This window comes from Ciconia boyciana, chromosome 4, assembly GCF_034638445.1.
Source record: "Ciconia boyciana chromosome 4, ASM3463844v1, whole genome shotgun sequence".
In the NCBI taxonomy this organism is placed as follows: Eukaryota; Metazoa; Chordata; class Aves; order Ciconiiformes; family Ciconiidae; genus Ciconia; species Ciconia boyciana.
In genome coordinates, this window is record NC_132937.1 from 94,774,825 (window position 1) to 94,799,777 (window position 24,953).

The 24,953-nt window shown below is 36.8% G+C and overlaps 1 protein-coding gene across 2 annotated transcripts in view; it reads left to right on the plus strand.

Annotated features, from left to right (window-relative positions):
* The window catches only part of MSH3 (mutS homolog 3), a 121,713-nt gene extending 97,442 nt beyond the window's left edge, over positions 1-24,271 (plus strand). Inside the window, exons 21-24 of one of the 2 annotated variants that reach the window (XM_072860663.1) lie at positions 16,216-16,402; positions 16,570-16,699; positions 19,321-19,495; positions 22,719-24,271. In XM_072860663.1, coding sequence (XP_072716764.1) covers positions 16,216-16,402; positions 16,570-16,699; positions 19,321-19,495; positions 22,719-22,827 — 601 coding nt within the window. In that variant the 3' untranslated portion in view covers positions 22,828-24,271. The remainder of the gene's footprint in view (positions 1-16,215; positions 16,403-16,569; positions 16,700-19,320; positions 19,496-22,718) is intronic. The other variant, XM_072860662.1, reaches the window with a different exon arrangement.
* The last annotated feature ends 682 nt before the right edge of the window (positions 24,272-24,953 follow it).

A 24,953-nucleotide genomic window follows, 5' to 3' on the forward strand; every position in this document is an offset into this window, starting at 1 on the left:
TCTTATGTGTAAAAACCACCTTGCTATTTCCATTGCTGTGCTTTGTTCCTAATCCTGGGAAGGGGGTGCTAGGGGTTGTGAAATAAGTAAAAAGTTTGCTTTATTGTTAGGTGGCTCTGGCTTCATAACATCAGCTTAAAAAGACACTAAATAATTTTCTATATTTCTGTGTTTTGATTTAAAGCTACTTTTAGAACAAATGTCTATATTATTAAAGTGTTTGTATAAATTTCCCACTTGAAATTCCATACTTCCGTTATTTTTTTATGAGTCAATGTATATGTAAACCATTTTTATACAAAAAAGTTACTACTTTTCAGACCGTATGCTATGCCCATTATTTAAGAGATAACTGTAATATGGAGGGAGTATACATAGTTTGAGGATGTTTTGCTGGTTGATATTTTCTTCCTTTTTTTTTTTCCTTCTCCAATAAGTGATAATGTTTTCATGCAACCTTTGCGTAAAGAATTTAACTTAATCAGTGCCATTATAGTTAAGAATTTTAGAAGAGTTTTGGAAAGGTCAGCGCCCAATCTATATTGACTTTTAATGGGATTTGAGTATTTAATTCTCTGATATTTGAAAATTCCCATCCAACTTTCTTCTTGCAGTAAATGAGTTCAATTTTTGCTTTCAATTAACCGTCAATTTCTGTTAGTTCTTCTAATATAGTTATTCAGACATTAAAATTAATATAGTGATTCTCTGTGTGTTTGTGTAGAAAGACAAAGGAAGTGTGGACACGCACATATGGAGGAACTAATGAAGGACATTCTGTTGACCTAATCATGCGTTCAGAAGAGGTGATGTTTAGCTGCTGAAGGAAGCTGACCTTTAAAGAGGTCCCACTTACAATCAATTACTGATATAATTTCTTACAGCTAGAAAACTTCAGCCTACTTCCTGTAGGTCACCAGTAGCTCTTCATGAGGGTCAATTTTCAAAATTGAGAGAGAGAATGTTATAACAATTTGAAGGTAAAATATGTTCAAATAAACAAGCTAATTAATAGTTCACATTACTAAATGCCTTGTATTCAAGATTTTAAGAATCAATTTATTGAAATCACAAGCTAACATTAGAAAGAATACTGTAAAGGAGACCAACTCCTACCAGCTCTAGGTGATGGTAAAGGGACAAAGAAAAATTTCCTTCCTAGAGCACTTACCTGCCTGGCTTTATCTTCTTTTGTTGAGATAAAAGCTATTTCACTTATTTCAGTGATCAGACATAAGTATGCACAGTCACAGTATGGTGACATACATTTTCCAGTGAGGTTTTATACCATCAGCCAAATTGGGCATACTATTAAAGGTGCAGCTTCAGTTGTCTGAACTAATACATTGCACTGTGCTTCAATCGCATTTGAAAACTGCCTCTTGCAGGTTGTGCCACATGCTTAAAGGTTAAAGGAATAAATAGAAGCATCAGTAAGATGCATGTAGATTATCCTCTCATGCACTTCATCTCTCTCAAGAGTTATCTTGCTGTTTACTGAGTCTCAGCATGTCTGTAATCCTCATGATGGTAAAGAAATAGCTTGAATTGTCTAAGAAGGTATATTAGGAAAACAGAGGGGTGGAGGAGGTTGGCAATACAGGTTAACAGGTGGTAGTGGTAGGTTGCCTAGGTAAGCAGCAGTTTAATTCTTTCACTTTATGTAAGACATGAAGTGTCTTACGCTTCATGTAAGTGTAGTGTAATTGTATTTGCAATTTGTAGGGTAATTAGTATTGCCTTGAAGTGCCTGCACTTCAAGGCAGTTGTCTTGGTATAGGCTCTGCGCATCATCTGTATTTAGGTGTACAGAACTTTGTCCTACATTTTATCCATGTAACAGGTTATTTAAATGTATTTTTAACATAGAGGGCACTCATTATTGCTAAGTCTATAGTTAGGAGATACTCAGTTCATATTCCACTGTATATCTGAAAATGTGAAAACAGATGGTGGTTGCTCACCTCAGCTAGGGAGGGACGGTTTTGTTCTTCTAGCTTGTATTACATGTCTATATACAGGGTTTTTCAGATAGACATGGCCACAAGTGGAATCCTGAATCTGTCTGTTCTAGAGTTTAAGTTACACAGCTATTTTGGCATTTTCTTGTCTGTCTGTCTTCCTTGTATAATGATTTTGAACATTTGTAATAGTTGCTCATTCAGCTAAAACTAGAGTGCAGAAATCTTCAGGCAGCTGATCCTTGTGTGTCTGTTTGGCATGACAAAGTTTGAGCCGTATAAATTAGGCCCTCTGACTTTAAGCTGTTGCCATCGTATAGTGACCTGATGCTTCTGATTGATTCAGCAGAAGCTGTGTCTTGCTGAGGTACTTGCATGTGTCCCTGGCTTGCATGCAGTCTATTTGTGTTCCCAGATGTGGAAACAAAGAGAGAGCATCAGGTTCAGGCTGTGCTTCTTGAAGGTGTCTTTGAAGGCAGTCTTCAGACCCCACTGCAGAGACCTACCTCGTTGCCCTTCATACACAGGAAACTGCTCTCAGCTTTTGTGATCTTTGGGTCAGGAGAGGGAGGAGGCAGAGGAAAGGAAAGGATGTTTGCTACATTGGTTGAGAACTGCCAGCCTCATCCAACACTGAAATAATGAGGGAGTTTCATCCCCCTCACCACTGGACTTAGTTGGGTCATTTTATTTCAAGTCCAGCAGGATCCAGTGCCAGCCGTGTACCTTGCCAAGGAGTGGCGATTCTGAGTGGATCAATGGGTTCAGTAAAGGGCAGGAATTTTGATCGCTACAAGGGACAACAGCGCTACTGAGAGACTTGCCAACTGAAGATCACCTCCTGCTATTGAAAATTGCGTTTCAGGACCTACCCATGTCAGCATCAGCTATGTCCTCACAGCTGTTGCATGTGGTCGTGCAGTTCAGGGAACTTTAGTCACGCCCTCATCTGCTCGATCTTTCTAGAGTCTAGGAAAACATCTCTGAACAGGCTGTATCTACCCTTGAAAAGACATCCCAGGTGCATGCATTACTCAGTTTTGACATAGGAGTATCAGTGAGCAAGGTACCGCCAATCAGTCCCAGACCAGCACATCACTCCAGCCTGGCTTTTTTATCCCAGTTGAGCCTGCTTTCTTGTGACAGAGTGACACTCTGTGTTAGAGGCACCCTAGTAGTGCCCACCAGATAATCCTTCTTTCTCTTCTAAGAAACAGAATAGGTGCAAGGAAAGCAAGCTCCTTCTGTCTTCTCAGTTCTTTGGACAAAGTGGCCAGGCATGTTTTCAACCCTTTGCACAAGTCCGCCAGTCAACTTATATTATGCATTCCAGTTTAAAGAAGTAATATTATTATTTATATATATGCCTGGCTTAACATGGTGACACTGATGAGATTAAGTCTCTCTTTGTCAGTAGGAAGCTGCTTTAAAGGCCAAGACATTTCATCACAGGGTCCCTCTAAGTGGGTAACTCAATGTCGTGCTGTTCTGCCAGCTGGTGGCTGTATTTCCCTTGCTGCCTGTCAACACTTGCTGTGCTACTGCTCAGGTAGCATCCTCAACTGATCCTGAAATCCACAAAGCTGAGATGTGGGCCATTTCACTTACATTTGTAAGCATTGCACACTCACGTTGGTGAGAGCTTGATGTTAGATTTTAAAAATCTGTATTTGAATGCCTGCTTGACTGATGTGACTGGCATTCCTCATTTCTGTCATCCTGAGAGCAGAAAGACCTGTGTCAGTCACATGCGATTGGATCCACAAAGATGGAAGAGGAAAGGGCATTTACATATCCCAAAGTGACATTTCTTGTTTGAGGTACTACAGCCATCATGGATCCTTTCACCTATGTTATTTCTAAGCCTTGGTAGTTGGCACCTGAAAGAGAATTTACTGGCCAGAAAATAAGGGAAAGTTTGTGGCTGCACCTCTGTAGGCTCATGCAAGAATGCAGAATGCATGGAGCCCTTGGCTTGTTCACATAACCCCTGCAAGGACTGCAAGTGTCTCTGCTTTTGCAGGGTGTGTGCAAGAGGTCTTTTCCCATTGGTGTGCATGACTTTTTTGGTTTGTTTGTTTTCCTTGTGCCAGAAAGACCTCGTATATTGTCAATGGCATGATCATCAGCTGAAGAGCACAAACATGAGATGCAGAGGATTTGGGAGAGTGTAAATAATACGTTATTTCTGTCAGGTCCTCTTACTGTGCACAGCAGAGCGTGGCTATTCCTCTGCCAAGGTGAAAAAACAAACTGGGGTCAGCTTCTGACTGGCATATTGCTCTCCCGTGTAGGAGAAGTACAAGTTTATTCCACCTACAGGTGTATATTACAAAGGTAGAACTGTGACTAGGTGTAGCAAATTCTTATATTTGATACAAGGGACCTTTAGGAAAAACTGAACTTGTTTTAAGGTCCCTAATGCTTGGGCATGGTCTAGAAGATAAGAGATTATAATCTGGAAAGAAATGCTTTTAAAGCTTAGAGGACAGTTTAGGGATGAAGGATTTCTTCAGAGTAAACTAAAAAACCCGAGAAAACTCAGCCCTTATTAATCCACGTTTCTTTAAAAGTTGTGCATCAAATGTGCCATAATGCTTTCTTCTGTATGTTTTATTCAAAATATCTGTTTGTCTAATCTCTAAATGGTGGAGTTGACTTTCAAAAATGTCGGGTCTTACAATAGATATATTTTGGATATTACCTCCCTAAATACTTTAACAGCTATTTAATTCTGACAACTTGACAAACTCATATTACTGTTTTGTCAAGAGTGTGTGGAGCGGAAAGAAACTAGTAGACAAACCTTGCTATTCTGTCTCTTGACAAACATTTTTTTTTTTAACTGGATAAAGTGTACATATTTATGGTATCATTACAAATTTTACTACTATTAAAAATCATTATGGAAAGAAAATATTGCGTTAACACCTGCAAACATTTGAGCAATCAATTTTGGATGTTTGTATTTACTTTTTCTTTGCTTCATTGGAATGTCACCATCATAAAAACTTGAAAGATATTTAAAATTGCATGATTTACTTTAACAGATTAAAATGTTCCAAGGCTTGTTAAGAGTACATTTTATAAGAAATCTTGAGAAAGTCAGAAAGCACAGGATGAAGTGGTATGTGAAGCAGGAAAAAGAGAATGTTTCTGTCGGAATGGAAATTGAGTGGAAGATGTTTTCCAAGTGCTTTTCACAATAAATTGAAATCTGAGGTAAATCACTTAAGAATAAAAACAAAACAGTGCTCATAAATATTGATGAAAATGAATGTTCTATTGATCTAACTGCTGGTGGCAAAAAACTTCCCTTTTTTTTGTAACTAGGCAAATAACGTTGCACTTAATTTCATTCCAGTTTTACGAGTTGATCAGTAGAAGGGAGCTGCACAGGAGCAGGACAGAGAGAGAAAATTTTTGTATTTAAAATAATAAATAAGTAACAAGCTCCATTATTTCAGAACTTCATTGCAGAAATGGTGCTATTTGCACAACAATAGGCGAACTGAGGTTGAGAAAGGAGGAGTTTATGACCAGAATGCACCTTGTTACATTCTTTGCTACTTATGCATTGCTTGGTTCATGGATGAGCTGTATTTGCAAAGAGACTGCCCAGGAACTTACTTGCTTGAAAATGGTTTAGAAGTGTTCTTCATTAGAAGAGTCCTCCTAAATAGTGATTTCACTAAACATGATAAAGAAATGGACATCCTCCATCCAAAGCTACTCTGTGTACTTAACCTTGATTGCTGAGGGGGCAGCATGCTAATGACATTTTAAAATTATTACTAGTGTACAGGAAGGACTTGGGGAGCTTTTATGTCTTAAATGACCCTGTCCCATCTTATTGTTAGTCCTTAATTCTATGAGTGGAGTATGAGGGTATTGCTTTTCACCCCTTGAGGGGGTCTGCATTGATTTTGTTCTGTAATAAATCTTAAACAAAGTATACTATACTTGGAATTATACATGAGAGATTACATAATCATGACTTTTTTTCCTCTTTTTTTTTTTTTTTTTTAATCTACTGAAGATTATTTCCCTCAAGTTACTGCATCATTACCATTTCAGGATTTCTGTGTCTCTTTTGGAATCCTTGTGCTTGCCACAACCTCCAAAATTAGTCGGATCATGGGGCTGGACTGGCATAGGTTTTGTGCATTCACATACTTAGCAATAATAAGTTGTTGCCCTTTATGACAAACTCTTCAGTGTTTTGCCAAAATAGCGTATAGCCTCTCATTTTTGTCACATGCGAACTTTGTTGTTCTTAACCCAAAAGGCCAGTTACCAAACTAAAAAATTCCTTGCCTCCATTTATTGGTTTATTAAGCTTTATTGATTTCTTTGAGGCTTACAGTGTAGGATTATGAAGATTAGTCTTCCTGTCTGTCCTAGAAATATCACTTAAATCACAAAACGTGGCATGAAGATTCAGCTCGTCAGCTTCTTCATACCTTTATCATAAAAATCTAGGCTACAAAATTCTAGTCTTGAGGTGACAGCAGAGTTTGGCAGGGCAGTCTGCAGGCATCCCGTGTAATACAGAAATCACTAGGAGATTGCGTGCTGAATAGAAACTGTGGAGGAGTTTATCTCAGCAGAGCAATTTGTCTGTATGTTACCTCGTTTTGGCCAAAAGTGGTTGATGCCTTGTTGGATTTTTCCTTCTTTTGTCTTTTTTTAGATTTTTTTTTTTTACACCTGAAAATAAATGTTTAAATTTAAGTAATTCAAATTTTCCTTTGAACAAAACCTAGATTCTCTCAATTTTCATGTGCAGTTAGACTCTGAAAGATAAGGGTCAGAAAATTTAAAAGCAAAGGTACTTTTTTCACATCTTTGTTTATTCTATATATATGTAGTAATGCTTACTGGTTTTGCCATGCACATTAATTTATGTATTGTGCAGAAAGTAGGGAACTGTTCATACAAAGCAATCCCAAATGACTGGCAGGTCCACACGAGAATTTTATATACTGATATGCTAAACAAGTGTTGTTTGTGTTGCTCTGGAAAGCAACAATGACAGTCAGACAAACAGAGCTTGTTAGTTGTCAAGAATCCAAAAGTAATTTTCAGAAATGTTACTTCTTTATGGCAGAGTAATTTATTTCGTTTTGTTCTTGCTTAATTGTATTTGTGTTTATTGCCAGAATAACAAAAATTACTTAAGCCTTTCATTTATGCTTACAGTCATATAATTACACCTCTGGGGTAAATTATTCCCATCCTTCAGGGGAAAAAAAGGGTGGTGCATTAAATTCATTGCACCTATTTTCTATCATGTGGAGATGTTCTTTTTGGAAAAGAAGAGACTAAGTAAAAGTTGTAGTTAGTGTTGTTAAATTGAAAATTATTTTGTTCTGTTTTTCTAGAAAAGTTATGTCTTGGATGTATCACTACATTTGAACTGTAACTATTTCTGACAGTGTTCTGTAGCTCTGTAGAAATAAATTAAGCTGTGCTGTGCATATATTTGTAGCTAATTTAGCTTCATGTCTGTTCCTTTCATAGTAACATGCATCTGCAGTGTTAGGTTTATATCTCATATATGTATAATAATATAATATTTAACAAAACAATCTTTGGTTTACATACATGGCATTTGATAAAATCTGTAAATACAAACAACTGTTTTGTTTGCAGGGGTTTAAATCTGGCTTGAACATTCATTTAAGTCAATGAAAGACAGTTATTTATATATACAGTGAGATTTATAAAACAGTTTCGGCTGCATATTGCAGGATTCCTGAAAGGGATTGAAAGGCTTTCCCCATGGTGGGGGGGGGAATTTGCCTGCAAAGCTGACCATCTCTTTTACAGTAAAGTTGAAACTCTTACCTTGAATGGTGGTATTTACCTTTCTAAAACCCTTCCATGCTATGATTTAACCTAGTCACAATTTGAATTGGATTTTCTGTAGCGTCCACAGGTTTAAAGGGGAAAAGTTCACTTGCGCTGAATGCTTCAGCTATTGTCCCTAGTCTGTTGCTATAGTTTCTGCTTTTTAATCCCCCCTTGGCCTCAATCCTTCAGCTACATATGCACATTAACTTAATTACCTTGAGTTCCCTTGCTGGAATCCGAGAGTAGTAGGTGTAAACCTGTGCATATTTTAGGGTTGGGTTTTTCTTTGTCTTCATTTTTTCAGCTTCTTCAGGCTAATATTGATGGCTTGCAAATAAACACCCTAATTTGAATATCTATGGTTATAACTTACCCTTCAGCAAAATGATTGTACTCTTAATCTGTTATTTCTCTTGACCATCAATAACATTTACACAGTGTTAATGGTTTCCTGCAGAGAAATCGGGGTAGAAGCATATTTCTGGAGTTTCAGTCACTTAATGGAGCCTTCATAAACTTCTCTATCTAGTATTGGCCTTCTGGTATGCACTGGTTGTGCTGGCAGATCTCGGGCAGAAGGAGAAGCTGCAATAAAACCTCGGTTTGGTACCTCTGTACAGGAACAAATCATAGCTTCCTCACTGAGGGCAAGAAAAATAAATGCTTACTTCCGTGTTTGAGTAAATCTAAAAGCTGATGAACCTGTTGAAAGCAATCCATTGATACATTAGGTATAAAATCCTTTGCATGTTTGAACGTGGAATTTAAGCTATTACTGTTGTGTCCTTGTTCTGCTGCCAGACACCCCACTCCTCCGAGGGCTCAGCCCTTGCGCCCTGAGAGCCAGCTGCTGTAGGTTGTGAGTAACATGGGGTGGAGAAAGTGGAACTTAGACTTGAGCAAATCCAGTTTTAAAATACAATGGAAAATTTTAGAATGAATCAGAAATCTGCTGGATTATTTATTAACAGTGGATGATGTATTTGCCTGAGGTGACAAGTATTTTTAAGGAGTTCTCATATTATTGAGCGTATCATTGCTGAATTTCAGAAAAGGACTTTCTCAGGTGTTCTTCACTAGGTAATGGAGCATAAGCTTTTGTAAGAACAATTGAATTTCTGTGCCTTATAAAGCGTTAGGAATGAGAGGATATTGGTAACTTCTTGTCACTCAGTGACTGTATTGACTAGACTGGTACTTTGTCATCTGAACTCAGTCCTACCTCTTCTGTCAGTTGAGGTGAAGCTTTTAAAATATTAAATGTTCACTGCCATCCACGGATGTTTTTCTTTCCTCTGGCTTTCAGCAAAAAAATCAATGCATTTCACATCTTGAAAGCTAATCCTGTTAGATACGTTTCTTTTAATATACTGGGGTGCTCGTGTGTGCAGCATGCCTCTGATGGCCAGGTCTATAAGGTAATGAGGATTTAAGTGATGACTTGTTCTGGCTATTTCAATTACCTAGTGATATGGAAAAGGAAAAAAAAAAAAAGGTAAAAAATGCTACAAAACTGAGTATTAAAATCACTTTAGACTTGCTTTTCTTTCCAGGATAATGCAAAGTATGTATCCCTAGTAGTCTTAGGTTTTACTAGTTTCATTAATTTCTCAGTGACTAAGAATATCATATGTCTACAATAATTTACAAAATAAAAACGTATTTTACATTGAATGTGTAATGCATTCTGTCAGGCTTTTCAACAACTGTTCTTCTAAACTGGGTAACATACCATCAGTATTTCTTCATTTAAAATTTGCAAATAAGCAGTTGTAGAAATTGTTGAGCACATGTGTGCATGTTGACTGTGAATAGGTTAGTATCATGAGCATCATCCGATTTCCAATCATCACTGTCCACGTAACTTTGCAGACGTTTACTTCTTAGAAGTTGCCCATGAATAATGCAAAAATAATAACTATCCTGATAACAATGCTTTCTGTCATACACAGGATAAGAGTTATTTTTTAAAATTCTGTAATTGCAGTTTCTGTAAATTATTTTTCTTCTTGTCAGTTTTTGGTGTGAATCAGTAAGAGCTTGATGGAAATGAAGTAAATGATTTACCAGTATTCTGTGGGGGAGTGTGAAGGATTAGTTTCTTACCAGTGAACTGTTATAAATTTGCAGATGCTATCTTCTAAAGAATTACTTGATAAATTTTCATTGTATGTGGAAAGTAGCCAGAAGTTATAATATCCAAGTTGGGCTACTTTTAGCCCAAATTCTCATTAGCAGTCAGAGTGTTTCTAAAATATGCAGAGTTTCAAATTGCTTTTGTGGGCAAAACTGAATGATTGTTCTGGTTAAAGGTGTTGGGATTCTTGGGACCGCAGTAGGAGAGGACATGCAGTAGTCAACCTGCCAGTCCTCCATTTAGGATGCCTGTTTTCATTTTCCTGGCAGACCAATTTGCAAACTACTTTTAATTTTTAACCTGTGAAGTCTCAATAAGTGTTGTTTGCTAGGTGCTTAATAGAAAGTCAATAACCTGGTTCAATGGGAGAAGATTTACCTAGGTGTTGAAATGAAATTGTGCTTGTGTTCTTCCATTCATGTCAGGATCAATATCAAGTTTTTCTGTTCTCATAAACATCATCCTCAGTTAATACTTATTATTTTGCAACCATTTGTTGTCTGCAGAGACCACATGAAACTTCAGCTGGGAAGAGTGTTTTCTGCAAAAAATAAAAGGATACAAAACAGTTGTTATGAGAACTTCTAAAAAAAATATTAACTATACAGTGTTGATCAAAACCATGTTGTAGAGAACGGTCCCATGCACGAAAAGGGATAAACTGTAAGGCAAGACCCCATTTAATCCTTTCTTTCTGTAAACTAGTTATTTTAATTTAAATAACTCCTCTTCAAATACAGTGATCTTTGAAATGACATTTTGAAGGGTTTTGTGTGAGAGGGAGCAAGTGGAATTGTAAAGTCAAGTTATGAGTTTATTTTATTTGTGTTTTTCCTCAGTATTCTCTTTGAATCACAGAAGGAATGTCTTTGTTGGTGGTGTTGAGAGAGCGGTATTCTACACCTTACATTTAAGATATTCTCAGAGAAAAGAGTAATTTTCCTTTAATAGTAATTGTTCTTGATGAATAAATAATTTGACTATGAGTACATGCTGAGGTGAAGTCTGGCTTGAATTCTGATCCCTGGGAAGACAAACCATAGTTGGAAACCTGAATTCCTTCTCTTGAAAAACGCAAAGGCAATGTGTAGAGACTCTATACTAATAGGTTTATTCTTCTGTAACAGGCACTAGATTTCATTTCTCCAGTAAGTATTTTAGATGAACTTTTGAAGTCAATGGAATGTTTCTAAAATCAAGGTGAAAAATCTTAAATTTCATTAAAGTGGGTTTTTTCAGCAATAAGTATTTTATAAACTAGGAATTAATAAATAGCATCAGGATGTTGACAACTCTATGAAAATAAGGCTTTAGGGAATGGTTTTGCAGGCTTGTTTTCTAGGATTTGTTCAGTGCTGTGTAGTTGCTGTTTGTTACCACTGGGAGCTCTTGGGCTGCTTGGTCATTTTGAAAAGCAGTGAAACCATGACAGAGGGATTTACGCTAGCATAAAAGAATAATAAAATACCTGAGGTCCACACAGTACTCTTAATTTTATAACCAAACCAACTAACAGCATGTTGGGTAACTTCTTTTGAAAGATAGCATGGAAAAAGCCTTAACTAGAAGCTTCTGGATTTCAGATTCATTTTTCTGCTTGGGAAATTCATTTTTTTCAGTGCCTTCTGTCATACTAGGGCAATTTCTGTTTTAACCTACACGTTGTCACTTTCACCCCTAGACTACTAGCATAGAGCAGCTGCAGTTCTCTGGGGGCCCCTCTGCTCCACTCCAAAACAATGTCTAGGGTTATTCTGTTGATTTATGCCACTCTTAGTCATCAAGTCTGCAAGTCTATCCCCTTCTCCAGGACACTTTGTTTTTTTGAGACCAGTAATAACAGGATGCTGAGAGAAGGAGCTCCAAGAAGAGAGTGGCCTCAATTTAAATTTCCTCCTTCCATAGAAATTTTTCATGGATGGCTGTCAAAGCCCTCAGACGTGCCTAGCTGATCAAAAGCTTGAAAGCACCAGACTTCGAAGTAACTTTCAGGACCACACAGTTTAGCAATATTAGTTCGTGCCTGTTGAGAGCAATTTTAAATGGATACTGACTACATAAAAATTCTTGAGATGCAAGGAAAAATGTTATGCTGTTTAGTTCTAGTGGTTTCTGAGTGGTATCATAGCTTCTATCATTAAAATAATTCCAAACATTTATAGAGACTCGTAGGATAAAATATCATAGGATAACTTCCCAGGATGATGAGCACTTGCATTGGAAAAGGTCAGGACTGTGTGCATGTATTGACTTAGGAGAGCAGGTTAAAAAACCAGCCATTTGAATGGTGCTAGTGCAGAATAAGGAAATCTGTATCTTTTTCTCTAAGGGGTCACGTACAGGTTAAGCATGTACTGCTAGCTGGTTTACATAAAGCTAGCTACTGCTGCGTATCATCTAACTTATCCTCCAAAAATTAATTTATTAAAACATTGCCTCCCTGTTTTTTCTTCTGAGGTTATAGACAGGAATCTTTACCACTTGAAGCCTAGCACTGAAAAGAGATAATGCCTCCTCTTTTTTTTCTTTACATAATAAATGTGTTGAACATTATAAGATGAAGAGCTTTTAATTTTATGAAATTTGGTTGGCTGTCAAAGAGACATTATAACAAGTGGTTTCCAGCCAAATTGCATTTGCTGAGGAGTGATGGATCTCTTGCCAGCACTAAAGAGGCACTCTTCACGTTGGATGTCTGCACACTCCTCGTGGGCAGAATGCAGCAATCTTTCTGAATGTAGACATTAGAAATTCCATAGTAGAAATGGAAGTTTTCATATTAACTGTGTCACTACTTCCAGCAGCTGATGTTTTAACAAACAGATGAACAGAGCTGGTGAAGCTGGGTGGCATTGTTCTTACTCTAATGGTTTGCTTTTGTGACTGACTTATTCTGTTGTAACCTTTTTTCCTGGGCACTTTTTTTGTTGGTGTTGTTTAAATTAAGAGAGGGAAGAAAAGAAAATTTGGGTAGTGCATAACATGTCTACGTCACTCAGGGACGACTCATACCTCTTCACATATTAATGTAATCAAATGGTTATATTTGTGTACATATAAAAATTAGAAAAATATATGTTCCCATTGTAGGCAGCTTTTCAGAGAAAGTAAGTCTTGGAGACTTTGTTAGGACCATGTGTAAAAACAAAAAAAAGGCAACAAAAAAAATATAAATGTTTAAGTGCTGGCAACATTAAGGCTGAGTATCTGTAACATTTCTTTTAGCATTTTTACCCTAACAATTCATAGGGATAGCATCCCAGGTATTACCTATAGAGTAGCTGCCAACAAGGGTAAAATCATCTGGATTCTGTTGAATATTATCGGAAAAACTTCAATGTTTTGATGTATAAAAACATTTAGGAGGCAAGCTACATTAAAATGTAAGTTCAAAGCAACTGAATCTTGTAGAAATTTAGTGGGATTTATTACAACTGTTTTAAACTTGAAGAAAAAGAATTAAGCAATAGGTGTTTTGACTCAAAAACTTCATTGTATCAGGAATAATATAGCATACAGTTAGGGAGCAATGCCTTGCTGCATATTAACTGTTAGTTTTATAAATGCAATCATCCACATTAAAATAGTTACTCTTACTTGTTTCTGGGATAACACTACTTATCACGTAAGTTTAAAAAACAAGTATGATTCTTCTGGTGTCAAGAACAGAGGCAGAAAGAACAATTTTACCCGTTTTCAAAGGATGACATTTAAGAGTTTCTATGTCATTTAAAAGTACATGGGTTTTTTAATCTGTAGATAAGCCTGAGTGGGATTTTAATGTTTTAAGATGCTGAAAAGAAAGGCTTCTTTTGCAGCTGTTGTTAACAACAGAGAAAGATAATTCTAATTTCTGTTTGTATCTTGAGCATTTAGTGAGGAAGTTCTGAAAACTATTTTCGTGAATGCAAATTAGATACAAAATGACTAAATGATTTTGAGGGCTCTGTGGAAATGATGCAATCCAAGAGAAAAATAGAACTGAGAACTCTTAGTGTAATCATCATAGGTGCAGAACAGACAGCCTGTTAGATGCTGTCTCTGTAATGAAAAGCCAAATAAAAATGGTAAAATAATAATACTAATAATCCAAGGGTTGGAAACTAAGGTAAAAGTTACCCATTATGGAGCCAGAGATTGTTTGGACATAAAAAGTATTTGTCGTTCTGGTGAACTTATTTGTCATTAATAGTGTTAAAAATAGATCTAATTTATATTGTTCTCTGTAGATCTGTGCAATATTGCGATAAAGGGGGATTGTTTGATTTTACATGATGGCTGAACCAAGCTAGGAAAGGGGCTGGAGGGTGTTGGGGGCACTGTGAGAAATTGAGTAGTATGTTCATAGTTCTTAACCCAGCATTTAAAAGGATTACAGCAGTAAGTGGCTTAATAAGATGTTAATTTCACAATGCCTCAGTATCCTGAACTATGTATTTAATTCAGTGAAATTAATGTAAAGTTTAATTAGCTTATGTGCGAAATCACCTTTGTTCTGGAGTATGTGGGAGTATATCTACTGTGTGTGTCTGTAAGCACATATTCAATGAAATAAAAACATTCAGTTTGCTCATTGCATCATAATGCCAATCTCTAACCAAAATTAGTTCATTTGTAATTGAAGATTTGCGTATTGTGAACTTATGCATGCCACCATACCAATTTCCAGGGCAGGAACCGGAGGATATATAGAAAACATAGTTGTACTGGGTCCAACCTGCTAGTTTTTGGTATTGGTAGTCAATTACTCTTGACAATCATAAGATCCTCATAAAATGATGAGCATCTTGCTAGCGCTTCTGTAGGCAACAGAAGCAATTATATTAGAGAGAGATGCAGCAAAAGACTGAGAGGGGAAAAAAGCTATATTGGGATTCTCTTTAAAAGTTTTGATTGGCTTTAAATACTGTTGTGGCCAGCTGTTATATTTGAAAATGTAATATGCTAAGCCCATGAGTCAGTTTTCCTTGAATCAGTGTAGCTTGTTTGTAACTATATTATTGGCTTATGAGAGTGAACAAATCCACTTTTACAGCCCCTACTCAGTGGCTTGCTAGTGATAACCTATCTCAGAAGTAATATTGTAATGTGATTAATGTAATTGAAAAGCATATATGGAAAAAGATAATGTTCTTTCTTCCAGGTAGAAAGCATGTTAATTGAATAGGTAAGGAAAGCTGCAGAAGAAGAGAAAAACAGTGAATTACCAACAGGTTTCTGAGATGAAAACTGCAGTTTCACAATTTGAGATAGAATTTGAGGACTGAAGGTTGCATGAATCTGAACCACTGCTAAAAGACTTGTATGAAACATGAAATAATTTGTGTGAGTGTGCGCGCGCGTGTATGCGTGTGGAGCAGAGGAGAAGCTCACCTGCATGGAGACCAGTAGGTTCAAGGACAGTTATGTAAAAGGTTGAGGAGAGAAATCATTCTCCTAAAATCATGTTTAAGCATGCTAGTAAGATTGTGTACCTGTGTAATTAGGGGAAATAATGGTTATTTTGTTACTGCCTGAAGGAACTAACTGCTGTATCTGGATGCACAAATACCTGGTCACTTGAGTGTCCACTCTATCTCTACATGGAAATTCTAATATCTGATACTTTCGGGTGTTGTTAGCATTTAAAAAACATACAAATCAGATGTTCGAACTAAAACAAAAAAAGTCAAGTTCTTTTTCACAGCCACCTTTGCTGGAATCCTTCTAGTGAGCTGACTGCTCTGAATTCCCAGGATCCTTTTTAAGGGAAGAGCAGGCCACTTTGTACAGTTTGTCAAGGTGGAAGGATTGCATGCTAAGAAATACCCCCTTTTCTACCTCCTCTTCCCCCAATTCCTGTAGTTGACACAGGATGCTGACATTTCTGTCTATGGATTTACCTTGAGACTAGATTACTGATGGCCCAGAAAAATCCTCTGCTGTCACTACAGTCTAACCTCCCCCAGATGCCCAGAGGGTCTTTATACCCTGTTCTCTTGGGGAATGCATGCAAGCCCTTATTCAATGGTACATGAGGAGTTCCCTCTGGACTTTTCAATCTTTTAGAGTACCTTCACATCTGCACCATGTGCTGCTGTTGCTTTTTCTCCTAAGCAGGAGCTTGTTCGGGAAGGTCAATGTTCTGCCTGGGTTTTTCTGCTCTGCTTGGAGCAGCAACAAGAGATTTATAACAAAATGGTTTCATTATCATTTTTTTTTTTTTCAGTGTTATCTGGCATTTATTTGAACTAAATTGATCTGTTTTGTATACCAATGCAGAATGGGTGCAGCAGACAACATCTACAAAGGCCAAAGTACCTTTATGGAAGAACTGACAGATACTGCTGAGATAATAAGAAAAGCAACTTCAAGATCACTAGTAATTTTGGATGAATTGGGAAGAGGAACTAGCACACACGATGGAATCGCTATTGCTTATGCTACACTTGAACATTTTATTAGAGATGTAAGTGTTTGATCTGACACGTGCTTGTGAATGCTTTTTCAACTTGTACTCTGGTACACTGACTTTGACATGTTGTGTATTTCCTTGTAGAAATATGGCGTGTCTAAACTCAGAGCAAAGGGGTATGGATAAAGGATGCCCTTATGTGTCTTATTTCATTGTTGTAGGTGGAGTCGCTGACACTGTTCGTCACTCATTATCCCTCAGTTTGTGAGCTAGAGAAGGTGTATCCAGAAAAAGTTGGTAATTACCATATGGCTTTCTTGGTCAATGAGGAGGAAAGTGCTGAACAGAAAGGTACAGTATAAATCCATCTGATATTTGGCACTGTAGGTATAGGCAGAAATTGTAAAATTGTTACTGTAATTGAAACCTTGACATGAAAGTGATACATCCAAACTCACTAGAGTATCAGCCTATACACACATTTTGTGGGGCTTGAAAACTGAACAACCATTTCTCTTTCACATTTAATGTAAGGATGACTGAGCTAGGTCAGATAAAAAATTCACCCAGCCCAGTATCCAGCTTCTCACAGTAGCCAAGTACAAAGGATTAGGGAGGAGGGATTAGGGATCAAACATATGGCAACTCTTTCTCTAGAAGATCTCACTGCCTGCAAACATTTGCTGTTTATCGAGGTTCAAGAGGTAGATGTATTTTCTGGTTTTTAGTATCTGCAATGGATTTCATTTCAACGAAGTTGTCTATGTATCCTTGTGTACTTTTAGCATCTTCATTCTACTGCGTCAAGGAGCTCCAAAATTTAACACTGCATTGTATGAAGAACCACCTCCTCTTACTTGTTTTGAAACTCTTCTGAAACAACATCTAGCTTCACTTGATGGTCTCAGTTCTTGAATTAGAAGAGGCAGAGGAATAATCTCTATTCATCCTCTCTATGCCATGCCTAATTTTGTAGATTGCTTATCATAATGCCATTCAGTTCTGTTCTTACCAGGCAGAAGAGTTACAGTGTTTCTTCTTGTCACTGTTGCTCTGAATTAGTATTTTCAGTAAAGTTTGTCAGCTTACTGCTTAGCCCTTTTTCTTGTTTGACAATGAGTATGTCAAGCATCTCTGTCTAACTGCAGTGATGATCACCCTTCATGGTGAGAACTGACTGTTACCATCTGTTTCCTATCTTTTAACCAATTATTGACAAATGCAAATGCCTTCCTTTTAGATTATGGCTGCTTAGTTTTCAGAAGAGCATTTGATGCAGGGATCTTGTCAAAAGCCTTTCGAAAATCCACGTAGGGTTTATCCACTGGATCTCTCTTATTCAAATGGCTTCCAAACTTACAACAGATTTGTGATGCAGGAGTCCCCTCCATACAAACTGCTTTGATTTTTTTTTTCTTGATGTATCAGGTGCCTGACAATTAGGTGCCTGACAATTCTGCTCTTATTCTGGTTTTCTTACTTTGCCTAGTAATGGCCTGTTCCCTGAATGATTCCTAGAATTTTTTTAAGAATTGACACAGTATTTGCCATTAACCCTCCTGCTAATTAATTCTTAATATGTTATTATCTGCTTACATTGTAAACTAATCGGGACAGGGTACTTTAGTATTTGCCACTAAATAATGTGTTTAAATATATAATCTATCACTTTAAAAATTACTTTCGGAGAGTTAGTTTAAAAATTTAGGGTTTGGCTGGAGGGAGACTTCGGCTTTTGTATTCTGTTTAATATTAAAAGCAGGGATCCCCGAAATATGTGTTAACTTTGAGGACAAGTAGTTCAAAGTTATGTTGTGTTTAGGTGAGCACTACCTAGCCATGCTGATGTTCCCAATTAAGAGCATCACTCTCCTGAGCATCAGCATGTCCCTTTCTCACACAGTTCATTAATTGAACTGTTGATCTCTCATACTCTCAGACAATTGAGAGGTTATCAATGTTCAATACTTACTATTCTTTAACTAGTGTGTCCATGAAGCCCTATACTTTGTTTCACTGTGCTGCTTGAGCATTTCTACTTTCAGTGTTAATTGACCTGAACCTTCAGGCCATATGTAGTCTTCACTGTTTTGCTACAGAAAGCACAATAGGTGTAGTATCACAGCCTGTGAGCAGCAACACATCTGCGTTTCTTACTCTGCCTGTAGCTTTAGCACCTGTTGTCTTAACATTTTGTTTTATTTAAGGTGAGTTTTATGGCATGGTTTTTTTCCAATCTTTGGCTTGGATCACTCAGATCAAATTAGCTTGAGTCATCAGCATTTATGGAAATCTCCATTGTTTCCAAAACCCTGCATTTTTAAGACAGAACAATGAACAGCAGTGAATGATGCCATAGTTTTTCTACTCTTTACCCAAAGCCTGGATTGTGCAGAGATGCAACAAGGATGTCTAAAGAGGAGGAGGAAGGAGTCATCAGACTTATAATGATGGCTCTTATGTTTCCCTTATTGTCATGGAATAGAAAGAATCCCTAGCACATGATCTACCATCCTAACCTTTGTTTTTTCCTAAGCATTTTCTATGGCTCCTAGCCTCCTGGTAGGCAGCAAACTTTTTGTTGTGCTGTAGTTACAGACTTCTTGACTGTGGGATTACTGACACTTCCTTTATTCTGTCATTACTTAGCAGACGTGAGATGGAATATCCCAGTTACCGCATAACTAATCAATTTGACATACAAAGATTCTAAGTTCTACACACACACAAACCAGTCTACTTAAATAAGACACCAGGTAAAAGTATATTAAAGAGTTTTTTCAGTCTCACAATGGGTAGGTAATATGTGTGGTCTCAAGGAAACATTTTTCTTTCCTATTTCTTCAATGGAATAAATCATACAGGAAGCATGAATGATAATGAGACCACAGTCTTTGCCATTTCAGTCTTTGGTGTACTACATTTTATTAACACAATAGAGGAGGTTTTGATTTTGGTTTTATTTTTTTTAGGATCTGAAGATGAAGAGAATCCTGAATTTATCACTTTCCTTTATCAAATAACTAAAGGAATCTCTGCGAGGAGTTATGGGCTAAATGTTGCCAAACTGGCAGATATTCCTGAAGAAATCTTGAAGAAGGCAGCTCACAAATCAAAGGAGTTGGAGAGAATAGTGAATACGAAAAGGTCAGAACAATTGTGATTTCCCCCCCACCTCCTCCCCCCTCAATGAAACTTCAGCTCTGAATCAAAGAGCATTTCACACAACGTGCATTAAAAAGAACAGTAAGAGCTACTTCAGATATCCTCCTACCCTTCAGGGAAGAGACAGTGAAACAGAACTTTGAAAAAAATATTTAGGAAATTGTGCTATCCATTTCAATCAAAGCTTTAGATTTTATAGTTTGCTATTATGTCAGAGGTTAATTGCTGCCCTCTGAAACAAGATTGGAAAAAACTAAACACACATTGAGTTAACATTAGGAATAAACTATTTTTTATTTTCTTGTGGCAAATACCAGCAAACTTATGCTTCCAGGTATGTATTTTCACTGTTTTCAGGAAGACGAGCTTAAAACAGTTATACTGTTGAAAAACCAGAAAACGCTGTATAATGACAGTTATACTGTCTTCTAATACCTACTTCTGTTCTCACCAGTGATAGTGAAAATATCAATAGATTTAATTTAGAAAGTATATTATCCACTTTGGAGCTTGAAATTGTATTTGCATATTATAGTGTAGAAGGGAATGTGGATATTCTTCTTCTGGTTTAACTTAAAAATATATATTTGTAATGTATTTTGACTGCCCCCCCAAACACACAAAATTTTACTGAAAGTCTGGGGTTTTTAATATTTTTCTGATAATCAGTTTTCATTTAGGGTCATATGTACCTTATATATTAGACTAGTTATGAAAATTCCCATGTGTATCAAATAGCGTCAGCTTTATGAAACCTGTAACATTTTGTACATAGTTTAGAGATAAATATGTGCTAGTATTCATATTCATTTCCACTGAATTTTTTGTTGTTACTATTTTCAGTGTCAGTCCTATCAGCAAAATTCAAATAGCGCTTTAGGAATATAACAAATCAACATCTTTGTTGCCTGATGGCCGTAACTAATCCTGACAGAATAATTTCATGTGGGAAAATTTTAAGTACTAATTATTTGTAGGTGCAAGCAGTTCTTTTGAAACTTAACAGTGCTTAGTGCTTAACACCAGTTTTTATCCCCTTTTAAGAAAGCAAAAGAAGATACGTGACAGTTTATTGGAAAAATAATGTGGTAGCTTACGTTAATTGGAAATAATAGTCCATAATTGACAAGAGTAAACCAACAAATTACTAGCAGTGTCTTAACTCTGTTGTTATAGGATACATAGGGTTCCAAAATCAAGAAAAAATTGTTGTTCAGAAAGGTGAGAGTATGAGCTCGAAGGCCAGAGTTGCTGTGTAATAAAATTAAGATGCAAAATAACATCATGGGTCCCTTTGGTCTGTTTTCCTTTGTTCTATGAAAATCATGCTAGATTTTTACTTGGACAGGGCACAAAGAGAGTTCTATCATGTCTCCATTGCTAACAAGACACTTAATTGCATACAAAACCTGTGAGCAGTAGAAATAGTATGTGATGATGTCGTTAGAAGACTGATTTACAGTGCCCATAGAGGGTAGAGTGAGGGCTGACTGAGCAATCCTAATTGTAGGAGTTAATTGTGTCCCATTTATCAGCTCTTGAGTATCTAAGCTACCATCTGTATTTTAGCTTTTGGTATGTAATTTTCTTGTGTTCTTAAAGTGAAAAATAGTAAATACTTCATCTAAAGCGGTGATGAGTCCTTTCTCCTGACTTATCACTAAGGCTGGAAGCCCCAGAAGGGCACACTTCACTGTAGACTGCTGCCACCTGAGCTACACCAGTGCATGTACCTGGGAGGGACCAACTGGAGCAGGCTCTCCCAAGCCCATCTCCTGCAGACTGCTGCTGGAGGATGTGCTCCCTGGACCTTTTCTCCGTGGTGCTAGTGCTCATTTTTGCATGACCACAGAACAGGCCAGGTCAGGGATCTGATCCAGCTGAAAAGTCATTCTTTCTCCAGTTGATATCACATAAGTTCAATTTCCTGATGTTACATGTGAACAGGCATTACTGCCTGAAGAAGGAAAGGGTGGGAGTGAGAAGAGGAGGGGGCCCTTGATTCTGGCAGCAGTTGGTAGAGTAAAGGTAACCTTGAGACTGCAGCCCTGTCTGCCAGACCAGCCTACCCCATCTGAAGTTTGACACTTTGACACTTTTGCCTCCCCCTTTAATGAGAGACAGTCCTATGTAGGGGGTCAGGGACAAGGGACACACACCACACAGAATTTGCTAATTCATCAGGTTTGACCTGTACCAGGTTATTCCTTCACTGTAGACCTCTTGCATGCACTTTGGAGGGAACTTCATGCATCTATATAAAACTGGATCTCAAGTCCGTGAAAAATAATAAAAAAATCAAATGTGTCTGATTTCACAGTGATGATTTCACAATAAATTATTGTATTATGTAATTCTTCATTTTTCCAGTTCTCCTATGTAGGTCATTGCAGAAATCTTTTCTTTTGTATATTCCTGTTTATTTTCACTTATTGCCATGATGTGATCTAAATGTCAAAGTATTCTTCTCTACCTTCTCCCCAAAAGAGACATTAACAAATTTAAAAATGGGTATGGTATATCTGTGGTAGAAAATAAAAATTATCATGATCTTGGGAACCAAACTCAGACCTGTTCGTAGCAGTATACTTGTGCTGTCACAATACCCACAGGCCAGCTGCCTTGTCTTATTTTTTTAAATCACTTTCATATTATTTAAGAAAATCCACTGGGTAATTCCATCCAGTCTTGACATCTTTGTCATCAGGAATGTGTGTTAAACCATTTTAAATGTCTTGTTGTTATTTGTCACAGCTCTTATGAGTCCTTCTTAAATAAAAAAATATTAAAAATAAAATAGGAAGGATGTGTGTACTCATTTATTTTGAAAATGCATTATCTCTTTGATTCTACCAGTGCAAATTTGTAGGAACTGAATGCTGAATATTAAACTGTGCAAACTACAATACTATTTATTTCCTTTAATGGTTTACTCTTGCTCAGTGTTTTATTTAATCTTGTCAATGCTTCTGGTACTGCAAGTTAGTTATAAAATTAAATTGTTGACTGTCCTGGAGCTGGAATACATATGTTGGAAAATGTTAACCGATTGTTTAAAGATCACATAACGTTTTGAGCTATGCAAACTGTTATTTTTGACTGTATAAAATTTTGCAGATGACTGTAGGGCTTTCAAGGTTTGATGCACTTAATTTAAAAATGTGTCCATATTCTGATTGAATTTTTTTTTCCTCCCCCCCCCCAGAAAAAAGCTAAAATCCTTTGCTGAAGTATGGAAGATAAATGATTCTCAGGAACTACAAAAATGGAAAAGAATGTGTGAACCTGAAGATGAAAGAAAAGACAGTTTTTAATCCTCAAATCATGCTTAAAGATGGAAAATACTGGAGATGCAAAATATAGGTCTGGAGACTAATAGATTCTATCAGGGTGTAGTTCTAGGTGCATTAAGTTGACTTTTCTGCCTTTTGAGAGATGAGATGCTGCATTGTGATATGATGCCCCACATCCACTTCCTGATTGTATGTCATTTTCTCACTCCACATTCCTTCCCTGAAATGGTTTCTTACCCTTTTCCTTAATTGCAAAATGACTACTGGCATTGGATTTACTTTCTAATATGTTTAGAAAACATGAAAAATTATGTTGGTAAATTATTAGGTAAATCTTTTATAAATAAAATAATGTCTTTTAACTTTATTGTACTTCAATTTCTAAAGAAATATTCCTCTGTGTTGGGAAACTGTAGCTGAGTCTTGACTATGCTATACTGCTGTGTAATCAGTAAGAATGAATACCATAAAGATACTTTTTTTTTTGTTCTAGTATTAATGCATTTAAAATTCACTGGTTTTGTAAAGCACCCCCTAAATTTTATGTGCACAGTGAATTTAAGAAAGTGTGTGTTATGTGGCTGGATAGGAGAGTTTCGTTTCTACTGATGAGATTGGTGATGGTGCAACTAGTAGTTTTCAAAGCAGCAGAACAAAACATGCATTGACTGTGTTTTGTTTTCCCTCTTCTTCATTCTCATGCACACCTGCTTCCTTTTCAGCTTCAGCGTTTCTCCTGATCTTGGCCCTCTCTGGCATGGTCTGAAGAAAGACTTACTCTAAATAATGCTGGAGTATTGTAAGATGAGCTGACAGAGGCAATTCAAACTATGCAACTGGTATCCCTAGTGCTCTGTCAAATGCAGAGTAAAGCTGGGAAAAACCAAAATGTTTTTTAATTTTTTTTATTTGCAGTTATCAAGTTCAAATTTCAAATGGGAATATAATATCCAAATTGGTTTTCCTTTATAAACATAACCAGCTGAAATATCTTGCTATGAAAATGGACAATGATGTTCACATACTTAAACGTTGGCAAATAGTTTGTTGTATTTAAAAAAATATATTTTAAGTGGAAAGAGGTGAAATAAAATATCATCTTGATTTTGCTATAAGGAAAAGAATAAAGTGAGGTTTTGTAATCTTTGAGACAGCTGAACCTTTCTAATTTTTTCCGTAAATGAGGGATTTTTTTGCAAAATAATGCATGTCAGATGATTATGAAATAATGTCATTGCAGGTGATTGAATTAGCCTTTCCAATATAGAGAACTTAGTGCAGAAAAGGGTGTAAATTTTTTACCTGTGATAAACAATTGCTAACCTTCACCAAAGACTTTTTTCCAGGTTCTTCAGATGACAAAGCATCATTTAAACAAATAGTTTGTCTGCTACTCAAATAGCAGCAATCAATATGAGCATCTCCTTCCCGAGTTTGCAGTATATTATCTAAACTGGAAGAGCTGAAGAAGAAAACTAGTCTTTCAAGGTGTGGTTACACGTGTGTGTTTGTCTATGCCACACATTGTGCAGCACAATGAATGTAATACTCCATTATTAATGCACACAGATGCAGTGCATTGGATCTAAGGACCTCTGACCATAGTCTTCAAAGAGAACAAATGAGCCATTACTAAATTCCCATATGTGCTAAATGTGCTTTTAGTGAGACTCTCTTTGCCCTCATGGGAGCATTCAGACTATGCTCTGACAAGAACAAAACACCTGGATGCAGTCTGAAAAACTGAAGAAATACAATTAAGAATGGGGAAATGGACATGGTATTACTGGCTTGCTCATACTATCAAGTACAAAGCAATTACAGCAGGCTTTTCTCTTAATGTCTGTGATCATGTTGGAAATAACTTTTGATTTTAGCCCTGCTCAGTTCAACAATGGACGTTATCTTGCTATCCCAATAAGGTTTCTTCTAGATGTGCAAGCTAATTATTAAAGCTACTGTTTTATTCACTGCTGATTATTATAATTCCTAGCAGATATGTTAAAAGTTATGACCATTTGAGAATGCACTATAAGGAGATGCATACTATTATTAGATGTGTTTAGGATACATTTGTAATGAACCACACAGTACAGTGGAGATTTATCTAGACCTTGTTCTGCTGACATGGAGCAGCCATGCTCATT